The sequence below is a fragment of the Medicago sativa genome, chromosome 7 (genome assembly GCF_051527215.1).
Source record: "Medicago sativa cultivar Bolivia chromosome 7, Bolivia_mono, whole genome shotgun sequence".
Lineage (NCBI taxonomy): Eukaryota > Viridiplantae > Streptophyta > Magnoliopsida > Fabales > Fabaceae > Medicago > Medicago sativa.
Window position 1 is genome coordinate 13,795,754 of NC_140755.1, and position 18,792 is coordinate 13,814,545.

At 33.8% G+C, this 18,792-nt stretch overlaps 1 protein-coding gene and 2 pseudogenes across 2 annotated transcripts; all 3 read left to right on the top strand.

The window, feature by feature from the left end:
* Nucleotides 1-855: 855 nt before the first annotated feature.
* On the top strand, nucleotides 856-5,843 carry LOC146904422 (uncharacterized). The gene is made up of 6 exons (XM_085724997.1): nucleotides 856-1,140; nucleotides 2,682-3,236; nucleotides 3,346-3,460; nucleotides 3,857-4,147; nucleotides 4,251-4,352; nucleotides 5,200-5,843. The coding sequence occupies exons 4-6, from the start codon at nucleotides 3,893-3,895 to the stop codon at nucleotides 5,665-5,667; spliced, it is 825 nt and encodes a 274-aa protein (XP_085581123.1). The 5' UTR covers nucleotides 856-1,140; nucleotides 2,682-3,236; nucleotides 3,346-3,460; nucleotides 3,857-3,892; the 3' UTR covers nucleotides 5,668-5,843.
* Nucleotides 5,844-7,186: 1,343 nt separating this feature from the next.
* Nucleotides 7,187-8,768, top strand: LOC146904423 (phenolic glucoside malonyltransferase 1 pseudogene; annotated as a pseudogene). The gene has a single exon (XR_015018283.1). The product of XR_015018283.1 is annotated as a phenolic glucoside malonyltransferase 1 pseudogene (transcript).
* Nucleotides 8,769-17,220: 8,452 nt separating this feature from the next.
* On the top strand, nucleotides 17,221-18,268 carry LOC146904424 (malonyl-CoA:anthocyanidin 5-O-glucoside-6''-O-malonyltransferase-like; annotated as a pseudogene).
* Nucleotides 18,269-18,792: the final 524 nt, after the last annotated feature.

The following is an 18,792-nucleotide window of genomic DNA, read 5'->3' on the forward strand; positions in this document are numbered from 1 at the left end:
GAATTTAACACCTTTTATGAAGAATTTGGTGATGATTCGCCTGGTTACATACATGAATATTTTCCTGGCTGGTTTAAACAAAAAATATTCGATGCCGAACCAACGGATGAAATCCTTCGTTTAAGAGGTTTAGCTCAAGGTCCTTTACAATGTGCCACTGAATATCATACATACTTCGTAAATGGATATAAATTTCATACCCAATCATGGAGTGAGGGGAAGAAGACATATAATAGTGGTGTATATGTAAAAGGAGTTACGGAAGGAGGTGCAGATGACTTCTATGGCGTGATCAAACACGTTTACGAGTTATTTTACAATCAAGATAGAGTGGTGTTATTTTATTGTGATTGGTTTGATCCCTCGCCTAGGTGGACAAAAATGAACAAAATAAGCCACAATGTTGACATTCGAGTGGACAAAAAGTATAATGTGTATGATCCGTTTATCATGGCACATAATGTCAGGCAAGTGTACTATGTTCCTTATCCCCCAACGCAACCACGCAAACGAGGGTGGTCGGTTGGAATAAAAACAAAACCAAGGGGTCGCATTGAGACTGAAGAAACAACTGATGTAGTTGAGCAAATTTATGAAATTTCAAATGTTAATGAGTTAATTGAAGTTGAGCCGGTTACAGGTTGGCGTGATGCACAAGTTGAAGGGGATCATATTGATCCTGCTGTTTTGTTAACTCCTAATGAAGATGAAAATGATGAGGATGATGTTGGTTTCGAAAAGCCCAATATTGAAGGGGATCTGGATGAAGGGGATCAAGTCAATGAAAGTGTTTTTGGATTATAATTAGTGTATTGTTGTATTGGGGGGGGGGGGGGGGGCTGAGCAGGGCAGGGTGTGGCAATAGCCACACCAGCTCAGGCCCAATGTTTTTATATTATTAGCCCAGCCCATAACTCATTTATATTTCCAATCTAGGGTTAGTTTTCCTTTCCATTCCTTTTTCTTTCCTTTGCAAAACGTGTTTTCTTTCTCTCCTCTCCTACGGTTAGTTTTCAGATCCACCGTCCATCAGTTCGGTTTTACGACCCACCACTGTCCCCTCTCTCAGACGGTTAGCCCTTCTCATCTCCTCTCTCAGTCGGCCAGTACATTACCATCTCCTCTCTTCTTCTCTTTTAGGTAAGTACATAAATTGAAATTTATTTTAATTTTTAGGGTTTGGTTACTGAAATTGGTAAGTTGAAATTGAATTAGGATGTATTAATTTGTTTGTTGATTTTATATTGATAATGTTGAATTAGGGTTTTATTGTATGTTGATTTTAACTTTGATTTTATAATGTTTGTTGAATTAGTTTTAAGTTAAGTCAGTTGTTTAGTGACCTATAAAGTTTAAGAGATTGTTTATGTAAATTGCAGTTTTTTTGTTCTGGTTTAGTCAGCAGAGTCTGTGGCTAGTTGACAAATATTGATCTAAACATTTTTACTAATATTGTACTACCAAAAAATTATGTTGTCCTCACAAAAGTTTAACTGTGACGGCTCATCTTTTGGCTCTCCTTCCTGCGGTTCTATAGGAGTTGTTATCCGTTCCCATTTCTCTGTTTTTCTTGGAGCATTAACTCGGAATATTGGTTATGCTTCAGCTGTAGAAGCTGAGTTCTGTGCTTGCATGAATGCTATGGAGAAAGCAAAAGAAATGCAGCTCACCAACATTTGGCTTGAAACTGACTCTTTGAGTGTTGTCAAAGCCTTTTACACCAACACTAATGTCCCTTGGCGTATGAAAATTAGGTGGCAGAATTGTGTGTCTTTTTGTAATTCTATTAGCTGCACTTGCTCCCACGTGTTTAGAGAGGGCAATACGGTTGCCGATGCCTTAGCCAGAAATGGCCAAAATCTAGCCATGTACTCATCACAATGGTGGGACAATTTACCACCTTTTCTCTACTCCTTTTATGCTAGGGATAGCCTAGGTTTACCTTTCTCTAGGATCTCCATGGATTGATTTCTGTACGGGTTCAGGCCGCTCCTTATTTCTTTTATTTCATTTCTCAGCTTTATTAAAAATAAAAAAAATACTTCTACAATCGTGTAATCTCTCATAAAATCATCTTTTTTATCTTGTTATGTATCCTTGTTTTGCTGAAAATGCATATTTCTTGTTGTTAATGATACCAAAAGAGTCAACACAAATGTAATAGGTTCACACACTAGATTTTTTCTGCAATCATTCATCCTGTTTTAACTTTGATTTTGGGAAGTTTATGGTGTTTGTGGGGTAGAGGTATAAGTGTATGGTTCATGTTAAATTTCTATGTTTTAAGATCAATATTCTATGTTTTCTCTGCTCTATTGTATGGCTGCTACGTGATAAAAAAATATGACAGATATGGACCTAAGAAAAATGAATCCAAAATAAGGTCAACCCATTTTAGCTAGCTAATCTAATTTTTTATTTCTTTAGTTTATTTATTTTAAGTTTGTAAACTATATTCTTTAGACATAAATAACTATTGCAGCCATATTGAAATTGATTTTTTGAATTATACGATGAAGAAATTTTTTCCGGTTATGCCTAGAGACAAAGTTAATAGTAGCTTTATATTGTTCTAATTGTAAGGATATTATTTTCAATATGAATGAATATGTGCGTTGTTTAATTGAGTTATGATGATTTATTGTATTGATATGATGATTTTGTTATTGATAAATATCTAGGAATGCCTCCGAAAAATAAAGGAAAGTGCAAGGGCAACAATAGGAAACGGTATAGTACTCATGTCGTGGACGCAACAACAGAAGCTAGATTAAATCCAATGCCTGTAATTTCTACTGCATCTTCTAGCCAAGGATCATCTGGGTCCCCTCAAGCTACTGGAACTGCTCCTGCTATGGTTTCTGCTCCTTCTCCCACTTACATGTACCCTCTAGTACATCCAGGACATCATGGCACCATACCTCCTATTGGGACCTTCCCTCCGAGCTATCATTTCCCACCATATTCAGTCCCACCACAAAATCTTCCCCAACAACAACAAATCCCTCCACAACAAAACCCATCCTTTCCCCAACAACAAATCCCTCCACAACAAAACCCACCCTTTCCCCAACAACAACAAAACCCACCACAACCCCAACAACAAAATGTGTGGTCGAAGGGAATGGTGCTTCCCAGATGAATGGTGGTGGAGAGCTGGAGCCGTCTGATGATGATTTCCCGGATTATCCGAGAGATTCTCGTGGTCGATTCATCTTAAAGCCTAGTGGAAACTCGTAAGTATTATTATATTAGCTACATAGTTCAATTTCAATTATTTTATGTATATTTTAAGTTGTAGTAATGTTTAATTATGAGTTTTTATTGTTTCATCTTTTTGCCTAGCAAACCGGCGGCTGAAGCTATCAAAGCGATCATTCACAACTGCTACAATCACTTTTGGAAGACATATGGTGATGTGGATGAAAATGAGAAAGAGCGCTGGTTTAATCTCTTTCAGGTTACTTTAAATATATATCATAATTTTTATTTTATTTCATATACACAATTGTTATAGTATACTAATTTTCTTTAATATGTTATAATAGTCAGTGTTCATTAAATAGTTCACTCATGTAACATGTTGTCTCTAGGAAGCCTATTTCATCAATATCTCCTTGCAATTGCATATTTGATGAGAGATTGAGACATATGATGATAACAATGTTCTTATATGTATTATTGTTTTATGTTAATGTCTATGATGCAAAGAGACTGCAAGTTTCCGTTTCCTTAAATAGTATTTTTTTTTTGTTACTAAAGACTATCAGTTGATATGCATACACCTCAGTCAACAGATATTAATATTATTTTTTTCGCTGATAACTAATGGTCGGTTAAATCCGTGTGACTGCAGGGTAAGTGATCTTGGGACGCCGTGTATCATGAAATAATGCGGCGTAATTTTCATATTAGAGCTTCTGCGCGTCTTTCAGATTTGCTTAGAAGAGCCCGTACTCGGTTCGAGGAGACAAGAAAGCGGCCACATTGGATTGGCCCGCCTATCTTTGATGACTTGGTTAAGTATTGGGCGTCTCAGGAGTTCAAGGAAAAATCAGAGAAAGCAAAGAAGAACCGGGCGTCGGAAAAGGGAGGATGCATTCACACCGGTGGCTGCTTGAGCAACGGAGAGCATGCTGAGCGTTTGGTAAAAAGAATAAACTTTTATTTATTTTTCCATATCATATTTAAATTTGATTGTTTAAAATCAATACTACTAAATTTGATTATTTATTTCTTGTGACAAATAGGCACGGAGGTTACGTCGGGATCCGTTTATTAACGAGCTTCACGACGAAACACACAAAAATAGTTCGGGCCAATACTGCGATGAGCGTGCTAGGAGAGTGCAGGTAATCTTTGATAATTATATGTCACATTTTACGCCTTAATGTTATTATTCTGTACATGAAATGTTTATGTGTCGCGAGTGCAAGAGCAAATTTGGTTATTTTTATTTGTTTCACCTGATTAAACTGCTACATGAATATTCAAAGACCATTCTGCAATGAATATTCAAAGAGCATTCAAAGAGCAAATTTGCAATAGTGAAATAGCATTCTGATTACTCTGTTCCTTGTAATGAGAATATTTGGTCACCTTGTTAAGGACACCTTGGTTACTCTGATTACGTAGGCTGCAATCTTTAACTGCATTAATTTGTTTTTTATAGGCTAACTGTTTTTATAGGTTGACTGCATTTTATTGTCTCTTTGATAGAGTTTGAATTTTTTTCATCCTATTAGAACCAGAATTTTGATAAACTATTAAAACCTATTTCAATTTGGCATGAATCTAAATGTTAGATTATTTTGTTGCAAGTTTGTCATCCTTTTTCAGTTGTGTTATAATATATGGTAACCTGGAGTCGATGTAGTTATTTTAGCACATTACAGTGACATGTTTTCATGACTGATAATATATAGTAACCTGGACTCGATGTAGTTATTTTAGCACATTACAGTGACATGTTTTCATGACTATATATAACATGCAAGTGGGTGATAAGACCAAACTAGGAGGAGACAGATTGATGAAAAGTTGATAATATAATTTACCTGCTTGAAATTCCAGACTTGTTCTACTATTTATGTAAATTTCTCTAGACAGTGCTTCAAAAAACTGAAATTGCTAACCACTGCCTCTGCTTCAGTGCTTATGCCACTTTCTCTTTTAATTGAGTTCTTAATATTTGAACAGGAGGAGTATGACAGGCAGCTTGCCGAGGCTATTGATGAAGGGTTAACTGTTGATCACTCTTTGACCTTCCGTACTTGGAGAAAAGTTGTTGGCGACAAGAAGAAAGGCAAGCTCTATGGTCTTGGTAACTTGGCTGCTAACTACCGGAAGGGTAGTGTTGCATCAACACTTAGACTCACCCTCAATCACGGTGAAGGATCCTCCCAGCAGCCTGAGCTGACGCCAGAGATGCGGGAGCTTATCCAGAGATTGACACAAGAGCAGCTCACGCAACAAATGGCAAGCCAAGCGGCGGTTGTGCAAGATTTGCTTAACCGCCAAAGATCATATGAGGAGCAGCTGACTCAGTTTCGGCAAGCACATGCTCAAGATCCCTCCCACACTAGAGCGTCGGTTTTAAGTCCAAATGTTGAGCCTTATCCGGTTGATAGAGATGAGGAGGATGATATGGATGATGAGGAGGATTGAAGTTGGACCCCGTTGTGATGTGTGCCCTTTATGAAATATTCTCTCGTGCCTTCAACTGTTTAATTTCTTGTTGTATTATTTGGGGAAGTTTCTTATACTTCCCGGTACAATTTCTATTAGGTACTTATGGTTTGTAGTATTTCATACAATTTTAATTTCAATGATGCTAGACTCAATATTGTGTGCTATTATTTTAATTTGCATTGCTAACTAATTTTTCTAAACCAATTAAATTAAAAAATCATTTTAAAAACGTTTTTTAAAATTATTTTAAAAAAAGTTAATTAAAATAATTTTTATTATTAAAACAATTTTTTAAAAAAGAAATAAAAAAACAATATAAAAACGTTTATTTTAAATATTTTAATAACGTTTTTTAAAAAAAATTCGTACACAATTTGCCAGGGGTTAACCCCTCGCAATGTCCCTGGCATGTTTTGAAAATGATTGATGTGATGCTGACACAGTCTGCAAAAGCCTGCATTGACCAGAATTTGTCAAAAAAGCTGCGATACAATTTGCCAGGGGTTGAGCCAGGGCCTCTGCCAGGAGCTCATTTTGCCAGGAGCTAAACCCCTGGCAGGACAATTTGCGATGAGCAGATTTGCTGGTGATTCTGCTCCTGGCAAAACCCCTGGCAAATGTCCATTTGCCATGGATTTTTGCATTTTGCCAGGGCTTCTGCCCCTGGCAAAATGCAACATTTCTTGTAGTGATATTCAACATTTCATTTTCTCTTTATTTTATTTTTTTGGTATTAGATGATGTGGTAATCCACTAAAATTAAACTCACACACAACTGTGAGGTCTCAAATTCGAACCCGGGTCACGACATTCGTTCTTGCAATTTCGACATTTGTCAGTTGAGTTGTGACTTTTAAACTCTCTTTATCTTTTTCTATCATCACATTATCAATTTATCATATCACTCTATCATATTTATATCTCTATCAAGTGGTAGAAATTCATTTGGCTGTTTAAAAATTATTTTCCCCAAGGAAAAAAAAGATACCAAAACAACAACAAAACGTTTATGACCACATATTTTTCACTCTTAGTTCTTTATCATGCAACGAAGATGACGGCTGTCTGTACGAAAATTATATGAGGTGATAAATTAGTTTTGAATAAATACTTAAATTTCATTTCACACACTTGCTTGTGGCTCAATTTAGCACTAAACAAAATATGATACTCAAATTAATCGATAAAATTTTCATATATTGAACAAATTTTTTGTCAAAAAAAATATATTGAACAAATTTGATATTATTTGGACTATAACTGGAGACTAATTTGATATTATTTTGTTATTTGAGACCGAATGGAAACACAAACAAACAATGAGACACAATATTGTTTTTAATTTTTTTTCTTCCGGAAATAAGACACCATAGTGTTCTTTAAGTCTTTATTTTTAATTGCTACATAATCTATATAGTTTTTAACTCCCGACATAAATTATCATAATATTCAAGTTTTCCCCTCTTATATCTTTGAACTCTTTTCTTTTCCAAACATCTCTCTTTCATTTTTCCCTTACAATAGAGCTTCCCTCTAATCTTTTTATAGCTAAGAAATTTATTCAAACAACACTACCTCTGGTTTACATGGATTCCATCGACAAGAGCAACATTAAAATCCATGAACACATTAAAGTTACTCCTCCATCATCAACCCAAAAAACAACAACAACCCCTCTTACTTTCTTTGACATATTTTGGCTTAGGTTCCATCCAGTAGAACGTGTTTTCTTCTACACCCTCCCAAATTCACAATCACATCCTTCTTTCTTTTTCCAAAAACTTGTTCCAATTCTCAAATCTTCACTATCTTTAACCCTCCAACACTTTCTTCCTTTATCCGGTAAAATTGTTTGGCCTTCTGATTCTCCACAACCATTCATCCAATTCAATCCCAATGATGATGGAGTTTCCTTTATCATTGGAGAGTCTGATTTAGATTTCAATCATGTTATTGAAAACTCACCCCATAAAGCTTCTTTGTCTCGCTCTTTTATTCCCCATTTAGAATCAACAGATTCTTTTGCTTCTATTATCTCAGTCCAGATAACCCTTTTTCCAGAAAGTGGTTATTCCATTGGAATAAGCACTCACCATGCTGTTCTTGATGGAAAATCTTCAACCATGTTTATCAAAGCTTGGGCTTATCTATGCAACAAAAACATTGAAACCGAAGAACCACAACCTTTGTTGCAAGAATTACAACCGTTGTTTGATTGGAATATCGTCAAAGACCCAGATGAACTTGGTGATAAGTTCACAAATAATTGGAGAGAGATCGTTACTAAGATGTTCCCAAATGAAAAAGGAAACGAAAGATGCTTGAAGATTTTAGCTTTTGAACCAAAGCTCGAAGACTCTCTTCGTGCTACGTTCAAGCTCACACGTGAAGATTTGAACAAGATAAAGCAAATGGTGTTATCAAAATGGGAATTATTGGACACAAATGAATTAAATTCTAAGCCACCCACTTTATCATCGTTTGTTCTCACATGTGCTTATGCCCTTGTTTGTTTGGCAAAAGCAATTCATGGAATTAAAATGGAGAAAGAGAAGTTTGCATTTGGATTCACCGTAGATTGCAGAGCAAGGTTAGAGCCATCACTACCAAATAACTATTTTGGAAATTGTGTGTGGGGACATTTGGTTGACACAAAACCGTTGGATTACATAAATGAAGATGGGGTGTTTTTAGTTGCTAAGTGTATTCATGAGAAAATAAAGACGATAAATGAAAAGGGTGTTCTTGAAGGAGCTAGTGATGGGTTTAGTAAATTCAATTATTTGTCAAGTGAAGGATTTGAAATAATAGGAGTGGCGGGATCTAATAGATTTGGTGTTTATGAGATTGATTTTGGGTGGGGAAGACCAACAAAGGTGGAGATAGTTTCGGTGGATAGAGGTTTAACAATTGGCCTGGCAGAGAGCAAAGATGGTAAAGGTGGAATTGAAGTTGGGCTTGTTCTAGATAAGCATGTAATGGATCTCTTTAAAACGTTGTTTCTTGAAGGACTTCACATTAATTGATTGTGGAGAGCAAGTGCAAATATAAAGATTAATCTTTATTTTTTCTTGAAATATGTTTTAGCTTGTAATGTTGTTGGTACGAAATTTTTCAAATAAATTGATTTTAAAAAACCAATTTTGGTTAAAAGATTAATATAAGTTGATTTGTATTTGAATACATTTAAGTAAAAGATAATTGAAAGATAAATTGAATTGAGCATAATAGATGAAGTTGATTTTTAACCTTAGAGAGAGAAGATCCTACAACCACCTCCAACCATGCCATTCCCTTACATCCTTCAAAATACAAATATTACCCTCAAGATGTGACCTTACGCCATCGGTGGTGCACACAATCTCCGTTGTACCACCCCTAAACCCCAAATGTCGCCACGTCCAACAATGGCTCCACCCTTTTCCAAATCTGGCTTCGTTCTGAAATGGGAAATCGATGTTCTTGTGGTTGCCTTTTATGGATTCCCTGATTTGTTATGCGATTCACTATTTAGGATATGGTTCTTCAACGTTATGGGTTAATGTGGTTCATGACCTAGGCCTAGCTCTATGTTCACGGCCTGGTTTGAGTTGTTTTAATCTTTATGGTTTCCATTTTTATGTTTCCTCTTATCGTCATTGCATTGATTCAAGGTAATATTTGTTAGGTGTTCCATACTTATGTATCTTTCTGACTCGCTAGAGGTTGTTTTTCACCGGCTGGTCCTTTCGGCAGTCAAGTTTCTAGTTTTAGTTCTCAGATATGGATGCTCAGCTGCAAGTTGTTTTCCTCACTTTCTGGATTCGTTTCAATTTTTGTTTCTAGGTTCTCTTTTTGATATAGGTTGTGCTGACTCGTTACTTGTTTGTTGCGAATCTTCTTTGTAGATTTGTTTTGGGTTGTTCGACCACCTTTGTCGCTGCTGATTTGCTTCGCCAAAAAGTAAGATGATTGTTGTGTGTGTGTGTGATGATGTTTTGATTTGGCTGTCGTTGTGGTGCTTGAAAACAACCATTTCGTTTTTGATTAATAGAAAGAACGAACAATTTTGTAACTATCCAAATTAAAAATAGATTTTCCAAAATAATTTTACTATATTGGTTTCCTTAACTTATTCCCGTATACCCTGTTGCAACATAATTCATTTTGGGTTTTGCTTAAGAGTGCTTAAAACATTAATTGTGGAGGTTATAAAAGGAAGCTTGATAACGTTAGTTAACTTAAAACTTTTCTTTAGTAAAAATAAAAGAGTAATGATATTTTGACATCCATTTGATGACAACTTTGTTGACAACCTTGTTTTTCTCACTTCTTATTGGTCAAAAACAATGGAGAGAAAAAGGAAGAGAGAGGATAACAACATCATGTGAGTATGAGAGAGAAAGTTGTCCAAAAGTTGTCAAAAAGTAGTTGTCAAAATATCATTTCTCAAAATAAAAACCAACTTTTTTCTGAAAATTCAACACACATATTCCACTACAACCAATGAATAATAGGTAGCCACATCACACTAGTCAATCACAGCTTCAAAATAGAAATTCCATTTTCTCCAAACGTCACCAAGAAATTAGCTGCATGTTATTTGCTGGCTTTCTCTTTCTGTAAATTGTGACTATTTCAAATATCAGTTGTCTCTTTCTTTCATTTGTTTGATGGAACTTGATCGACTTAAGATTCCTTGCGGTAACAGAAAACAAAAAGAACAAATGTTTTATCGAAGGTGGTTTTTTGTCCAATTATTATTACTTTTTTTGCCAATGTCGTCCGTCCAAATGTTTTTAGTCAAATTCATCCAAATGAAAATTTTATTAAAATAACTGAAAATATTAATAAATAGCAGCACTATTTCTAACAGCCAGTAAAAAATTAATACAACACATTTTATATACTTCTAAGACTATTTAATGTATTTCTTTAAAAAAAACTATTTATTGTATTTATAATTTTTTTCAAACTAACAATGAGATGAGACATACATTAGATATGGTTGTTGACATCTCATCTATGATGACCCTCAAAAACATTATACGTCAAATGCACATCATCTTGCATACATATACTAAAAAACAAAAGAAAATAAAGACAAAAAAAATGGAGGGACGAAACAAAAACCCATCAAAAACTAAGAAAAACAATAGGTTGACACATACATATCTAGGGCAAATGGACCACTATTGTCATTAACAATGGTGTGACCAAAACCAGGGGCGGATCTCTATTGAGACCCCAGGTGCCATGGCACCCCCAAGTTTACTATATATATAGTATTATCCATAATACAGCAAAGGAATTTCCAGTTGTTCTAGCGGATAGGGGGTGCTTTTACAAGGCTAAAGGTCGTGTGTTCGACCCTTTAGCCAGTGTATTTTTGATATTTTCTTGTGCATTTTTAATATTTTATCAAAAAAAACATTCCCAAAAGGAGAATCGAACCCGCAACACAACGCTTATTTAAAGCAATTCAAACCACCAGATCACTTATAATTGTATGATATTACTTGAAATATTGTAATATATAAACGTTCATTAAAAGTGGAGTATACAAAAGCATTTGGCACCCCCAAGAAAATAAGTGAAGATCCGCCACTGACCAAAACTAGCTAACATGTCGGCAAAAAGATTACCCTTCCTATATAGATGGGTACACTTAAAAGTTACACTATAAAGATAATGCATATTATTAATTCATTGATTTCGTATCTTCTAAGGCACAAGATCAACATGTTACACCAAAATTGGTTAAAGAACATAAGCACATAAATTTTGACGATAACAACCCATTATTTGTTAGCTTTGAGCAGATAGGTGATGCGATATAAACAATAATTATTGTGTCGTAAAATAGAAAGGTAGACGTTGTAAATCTTGCCTCAATTTTTAAATGGGTGAAACTCGTTAATTTCTTTCGATTTGATTACCCCATTAGATGACTTCCTTATACAAATAGCTTTAGTCGAGTCTCATGATTTCTTTTCAGCGTTGTTGTAAGCTTCTCTTTGAACTTCTGAAAACATTCGTCACACTTCACAATGCATACGAGGACTTGATCTATTATAATCAAACGAGTCAAAGGCAATGCAAAATTAAAGAATTATTTGATGATTCTTCTATAGTAACCTTCCAAATCCAAGAACTCTTTATTTCAGCAATAGTCTTCAACATCTTCCAATGTTGAACAACTTATGAAATTATCTTCCAATGTTGAAGAACTTATGAAATTATATGATGAAGAAAACTTACTCTTATCAAATAAAATCTTATTGTGATGACTTCACGAATAAGTTCTTATCCTTCGGGGATTGTGATACAATTTTGAGATTCACTTCATAATAAATTAAAATTGTTAGACTAAAATTGGTTAAAAAACAAAGAATGTATAAAGCATGTATGAGATCAATTAGATGTCACTTTTCTTTTAAAAATGAACACTAAAAACATAAAGAATTTTTAAAAAGTTTGAAACCATAATTAGGGATTTCATTCACTCTAACATACAGAAGCTAAACCTTGATATTTTTTTTTATCTAAAGCAGAGCTGGGTGTCACATGGACAGATCTACATGTAACTTAGCCACACCAATTTTTTCCATGTTTTTTTTTTCAATATAAAGGATGTCTATAAGAATGAAATGTTAGAGAAATTTAATGGTTTATTTTGTTCTAATTAGCAATTCTTAAGGTTAAAAATGAATTTAGTTAATAAAACTACCTCAAATAAAACTACTAAAACTATTATTTTTTATGACATAGTACATAATATATAATTTCATTAAATAAATTGTTTAACACAATTAACTTAGTCGCACCGAAAGTCTAATCTTAGATCCGTATCTGAATGTCAAGTCAGTAAATGATTTCACATTAGCTTAAATTTTGTAGAAAAGTTAGATGGGACTACTAAATCACAAACGGAAAAACAAAACAGTCCAAAATCGTTCAAAAAATTATGGAAGTCCAAAATTACAAATTCACAAGACTTAAATGTCAAAAGTGTAATTAAAGCAATTTTATAGACTAATACCTCAAATTCGTCCTTGAATTTTAAAAAATCGGCCAAATTCGTCCCTGAATTTTGCGAAATAGCTATTTAGTCCCTGAATTTACAAAATGTCAATCAAATCAGTCCCTCCGTTAAGTTGGTCTGTTAACGGAGGTGACATGTAACGTTAACCTCTTACAAGGCTTACCACGTCAGATGACACGCAAGCAGGGACCAAATTGATGGATTTTCATAAAATTGCCAACAACTCTTTCTCCTCTTTCTCATTAAGGGCTCTTTCTCATCTTCCTCATTAACGACTCTTTCTTCCCCAAATATATAAATTTGGAACCCTAATGTTATAATTTGTCACCTAGAGTTCAAAATCCCCCAAAATTCTTCCATGAATTGATGTCAATGTTCTTCCCTAATTCAAAAAACTTAAAACCCTAATTTTTTTTATTCAATTCGAAATTCAAAAATTAGTGGTCATTGTTGAAGATTCGGTGTTCAGAAATGATGGGTGGTGGGCGTATGGGCAAAAACAATTACAACAGGCAGTTTTCATCTTCAAGCTCTATGTACAATGATGAGGTGAGAGAGCTTCAATGTTGGTGTCCTAGAATTTGTGTTGTAAGAAAAGTCAACACTGTCAATAACCAAGGAAGGCCTTTCTATGTCTGCCCTCTCCCAAAGGTTTGTTTAACAATGGTTATGTGATGTGTGAATGGTTTGTTTAAATAGTACTGATTTTGTCTTTTGATTGTATAGGATGATGGTGAAAATTGTAAATTTTTTGTGTGGGTTGATGAAGCTGAAGAACTAGGTTATTTTAAAAACAATGGTGCTGGTCATGGAAGAAATGCAAGGTTGATGGAGAAGCCAAAGGATAGGGGCATAGAAGAGGTTTGGAGGGCAAGGTTGATGGATAAAGTTGATTGTGTAGGAAGTGAGCTTTGGTTGATTAAGATATTGATAGGAGTATTTTGTTTGATTGAGTTGTTTAAAATGTTATTGGATTGTGCCAAGTCCATGTAATGTTGTAATGAAAAGAGGTTGTCAATGAATGAATCAAACCCTTCTGTCGAAAAATTTCAATCAAATTGGTCCTTGAATTATATGCATATCCATCATATCGATCCTCAAATTAGTGAAAATACTATCAAATAGGTCCTTGAATTTTCACAACAGATATCACTGTGATCCTTGGTGCATACATTTGCTGAACAAAGTAAAAAGTAAAAGATATACACTTTGATTATAAAAAGACAGACATTTGCATACCATCATAAGTCATACATTTGATGTTCATAAGTCATTACATAGCCAAAAAAATAACATTACATAGCCATCAAGTCATCAAATCATTTGATGTTCTGAAGTGATTACATATCCAAAAAAGCATAAACTAAACAAGTCCAAAAAGCAATAATTAAACTTGTCCAAAAGCATAATTTAAACAAGCATCAATGCTTTGGAAATTCTGGAGTTGGGATAAACTCCATGTATTGGGGTTGAGTAGAAGCGGATGACCCGTAATTTGGATTTGGAACTCTAATAACTCCATGAGTAGTTGGATTTTGTGGAGCAGGACCCCTCAGTGGTGTTTGTTTATGCATGTCATTTGAAATCACTGGTCACCTCATGTCATATTTCCTTGTACTCATTCCCTGAAATAAAATCAATCAAATCAGACCTTAAATTATAACACTATCCATCAAATCGGTCCTTAAATTATCACAATAAGTATCAAATCGATCCTTATCATATAAGGGTATAATTGGAAACAAAAAAAAAATGACACTGAAAAGTTAAATCTCGAAATTTTACTATTTCCATCAATTTAGTCCTTGTACACGTAGCTGCCTTGTTGACACGTGTACAGGACAACACAACATGCAAGAGGACACGTCATCACCACTAACGGAGCTTTTGGACGGAGGGACCATTTTGATGGACGTCTGTAAAATTCAGGGACTAAATAGATATTTCGAAAAATTCAGGGACAAATTTGGCTGATTTCAAAAAATTTAAGGACGAATTTGAGGTATTAGTCAATTTTTGTAATAATTACAACCTAGAGTAACTGTGAAGAGTTGTGCTAAATATCCCCAAGGATTTTACCACGAATTTGTCCCGAAATGAATGCTATCCAATTAAATTATTGCCTGGCCAGGATACACGGGGGCGGTGGGTTTTATATATTTTTCTGATGAAGCAGTGGTCAAATAAGTAGGAAATCTAAGGGATAAAAATTTGCCATGTCATTCTAGAACCCATCGTAAATAAACTTTCGCTTTACATAGCATTAAACAACTGTGAAACTTAACTTCTTTTATTTTTACGAAAAAAGAAAATTTAAGATAAGTAAGTGGCCATTGTAGATGCTAATTCTAAAATAAACATAATTTAGACAAAATTTAAAAATATATTTATTAAATAAATAAAAAAGAAATATCTTTATTATATTCGAAATGGAATAGAGTACAGTGCATAGATGCATCTGACCAGTAGTGGGCCATGAATAGGAGGATTATTATACAACTGGCTTTTCACTAATTTGAAATATTTTCAATGAGATGGCTACAAACGTTGTTCTTCCAGAAGCAAAAAAGAAACAAAAGCAAAAGCCGTATATACCTTCGATTTTATCACCCAATACATTTTAGTGCTCGTTTGGTTACCCGTTTTGTGGGTACAAACGTGAGTTTGGAACACTCAAACGCAGTTTTTCTATTTTTGTGGTGTTTGGGTACCTGCAAAAGTGATTCAGCATAACGTGATTCAACCCCCCAAACTCACGTTTACCAGAAGCTAAAAATTGGAGCTTTTCAAAAGCAATTTAGGAATTCAACTTTTGGTGGCTGATGTACTTTCCCAAATTACCCATGATATTCTTTTTCATATTTCGACAAAGTTGTATAAAACACAGCCAAAGTGATGAATTTTGTGTTGCTCAAATTATTTCTCGACCCTGTTTCTGCCTTCAACATTTTCTCTCTTTCTTTGAGAAGAAGATGGAATTGGGTTTGTATTTATTTATTTATTTTATTTTAATTTTCACAAAATGAAATTGGGTTCTAAAGGCTCTTTAGTTAATTTCTCCTCTTATGCAAGCCCATTAAATTTTTTACAGATTCTTTTTTGAGAAAAAACCGTTTGACAACATTTGTTATTTTTTTTACAAAGAGACAAAATTTGTTAATTAATATGTGTAAAAATATTTAAATAATATACCTAATTCAAATTAAACTATCAAATTAATCTGCATTTTATTTTAGAAGTTTTTCTAATCTACAAATAATTAAATTGATAATGCAACATAAATTTGAATAATTATATAAAATAGAAACAAAATCTAATTTTACAAAGATATTAATACCCATTTTGGTAATTATGCATTCAAAATCAATTCTGAGTCAAACTATCCAAACAACAAGAATTTTTAAGAATCAATTCTAAGTGAATGTATCCAAACATAAATCAATTCACATTCAACTCAATTCTATCAAAATCAATTTTTTCCACCGCACAACCAAACACACACTTAGTTTCTGTTACTTTCAAATCATAACATTTTCCACAACTTTATGTTTGTAACCTTATGCTAAAAATCCTCTAATCATGTTTTGACAACACTTTTACCTTGCCGTTCTAAGGAAACATCAATTATTATATTTGAATATTTTACTAATATTTATACATATATTCAATATTTCATTTACTCTTTATCTTTTTCTATCTATCACATTATCGGTTTATCATATCACTCTTTGTACCAATTGTCATTTATAACTTTCGACTTTTGATAGATAGTCTGATAAAAAAATATTTGCAAATACTTACAATTACTTGGTCTGTGTTTTGATACATGGTTGGAATTTCTTGTCCAAAATATGCATGAGGTGGTAATTTAGTTTTGATTATAACTTTCGACTTTTGATAGATAGTCTGATAAAAAAATATTTGCAAATACTTACAATTACTTGGTCTGTGTTTTGATACATGGTTGGAATTTCTTGTCCAAAATATGCATGAGGTGGTAATTTAGTTTTGATTTTTTGAATAAAGACTCAATATTCCCCTAAAAAAAAAAAATTAAAGACTCGATTTTATTTCACACACTTACTTGTGGCTCAATTTAGTATCAAATATAATACGATATTCAAACTAATGGATGACATTTTCATACAAAGAATGAATTAAACCATCTATTTATTTTAGATATAAGCATAGACTAATTTCATATTATTTTGTTATATGTGACTGGATGAAAACACGAACAAATAGTGTTTTTTTAGGAGATAAGACAACATAGTGTTTTCAAGTCATTATTTATTATTTTCATTACTACAATCTTAGTTTGGTAAATGTTAAAATTGCCTTTAAAATATTGGTTAAAAAACAAAAATAGAAAAATTGTATTGAAAAACGGTGAAAAGTTGTAAATTTAATTTTCACACCATTTCTCAAACTCTCTCCTCCTCTCCTCAAGTTCATTCTATGAAAAATGTGTTTCCATTGTTGTCCTTTCATAAAAAAAGGCTATTATGGAAACTCAGGGATTATATGACCGGTCAACGGGGAAGGCAAAACGCGCTGCAAAGAAGCAAGGTATGTCTGGGTGTCAGGTTGATATGTCTGGGTGCAAGGTTGACCGTCAAAATCTCTTTTTCCCTAGACAAGAAACATGTCTTACCCTAGTCTATTATTTAGCATCTAAATAATATAAAATAAATCTAAGTGTAAGCAAAGTGTGAAATTCTGTTAAAGTTTTTTCCGGATTATATAATCCGGAAATTTCTAGGAAATTATTTATCCAGATTATATAATCCGGAGGGATTTTTTTGTAAATTTTCACGGCGCGCGAGAACTTAAGAGTGTGAGAAAAGTAATAGTCCAAAGTTTATACGCCGTCAACAACGCAAAAAACAACAACAACCCTTCTTACTTACTTCGACATATTTTGGCTTAGGTTCCATCCAGTAGAACATGTTTTCTTCTACACCCTCCCAAATTCACAATCACACCCTTCTTTCTTTTTCCAGAAACTTGTTTCAATTCTCAAATCTTCACTCTCTTTGACCCTCCAACACTTTTTTCCTTTAGTTGGTAAAATTGTTTGGCCTTCTGATTCTGCACAACCATTCATCCAATTCAATCCCAATGATGATGGAGTTTCCTTTATCATTGGAGTGTGTGATTCAGATTTCAATCATATTATTGAAAATTCACCCCATGAAGCTTATTTGCTTGCTCTTTTATTCCCCATTTAGAATCAACAAATTCTTTTGCTTCTATTCTCTCAGTCCAGATAACCCTTTTTCTAGAAAGTGGTTATTCCATTGGAATAAGCACTCACCATGATGTTATTGATGGAAAATCTTCAACCATGTTTATCAAAGCTTGGGCTTATCGATGCAACAAAACCATTGAAATCAAAGAACCACCTACTTTGTTGCTAGAATTACAACCATTATTTGATAGGAATATCATCAAAGACCCAGATGAACTTGGTGATAAGTTCTCAAATAATTGGAGATCATTACCAAGATGTTCCCAAATGAAAAATGAAACGAAAGATGCTTGAAGATCTAGGACTTGTTTTAGATTGTAAATAGGCTTGCATCTTCAACAAATCCCTTCATTCTTCACTTCACCTCTTTTCTTACTTTTTCTTCAACATTTTTTAGTTTTTTAGGAGTGTTTATAGTGTCATGGTCATTGTTGACCTTACATATAACACGTGCAATTGTTTTGCAGCTTATGCTGGGTTTATACGACGGTCAACAAAGACATTTGACATGAAAGAAAGCACAAAAAATCACATATTGAAAGAGTTCAGATTTTGTAATTCAAAAAAAGCTAACAATCTAGTTAAGATTATATAATCCGAATCAGGGGTGTTTTCGTATTTTTTGCAGGGCGCGTGAGAACAGAAGAGGGTGGGAAAGGTAATAGACTTCATTTGTTGCACAATTTCCTGGATTTTATATCAAAGGAAAAGATGATAAAATGTATAGATTACTCATAGCCTTGTATGGCCTAAAATAAACTTCAAAAGCTTGAAATAAAAGAGTAGATAAATTATCTCTAGAGTTAAGGATTCAAAAATTAAACTA

What these genes read in the sequence shown, in the direction of transcription:
- LOC146904422 (XM_085724997.1), top strand. Translation starts at nt 3,893, where the DNA reads ATGCGGCGTAATTTTCATATTAGAGCTTCTGCGCGTCTTTCAGATTTG. An exon ending in GAGAGCATGCTGAGCGTTTG is followed by an intron (nt 4,148 to 4,250) that starts GTAAAAAGAATA and finishes TGTGACAAATAG; the next exon opens with GCACGGAGGTTACGTCGGGA. An exon ending in AGCGTGCTAGGAGAGTGCAG is followed by an intron (nt 4,353 to 5,199) that starts GTAATCTTTGAT and finishes ATATTTGAACAG; the next exon opens with GAGGAGTATGACAGGCAGCT.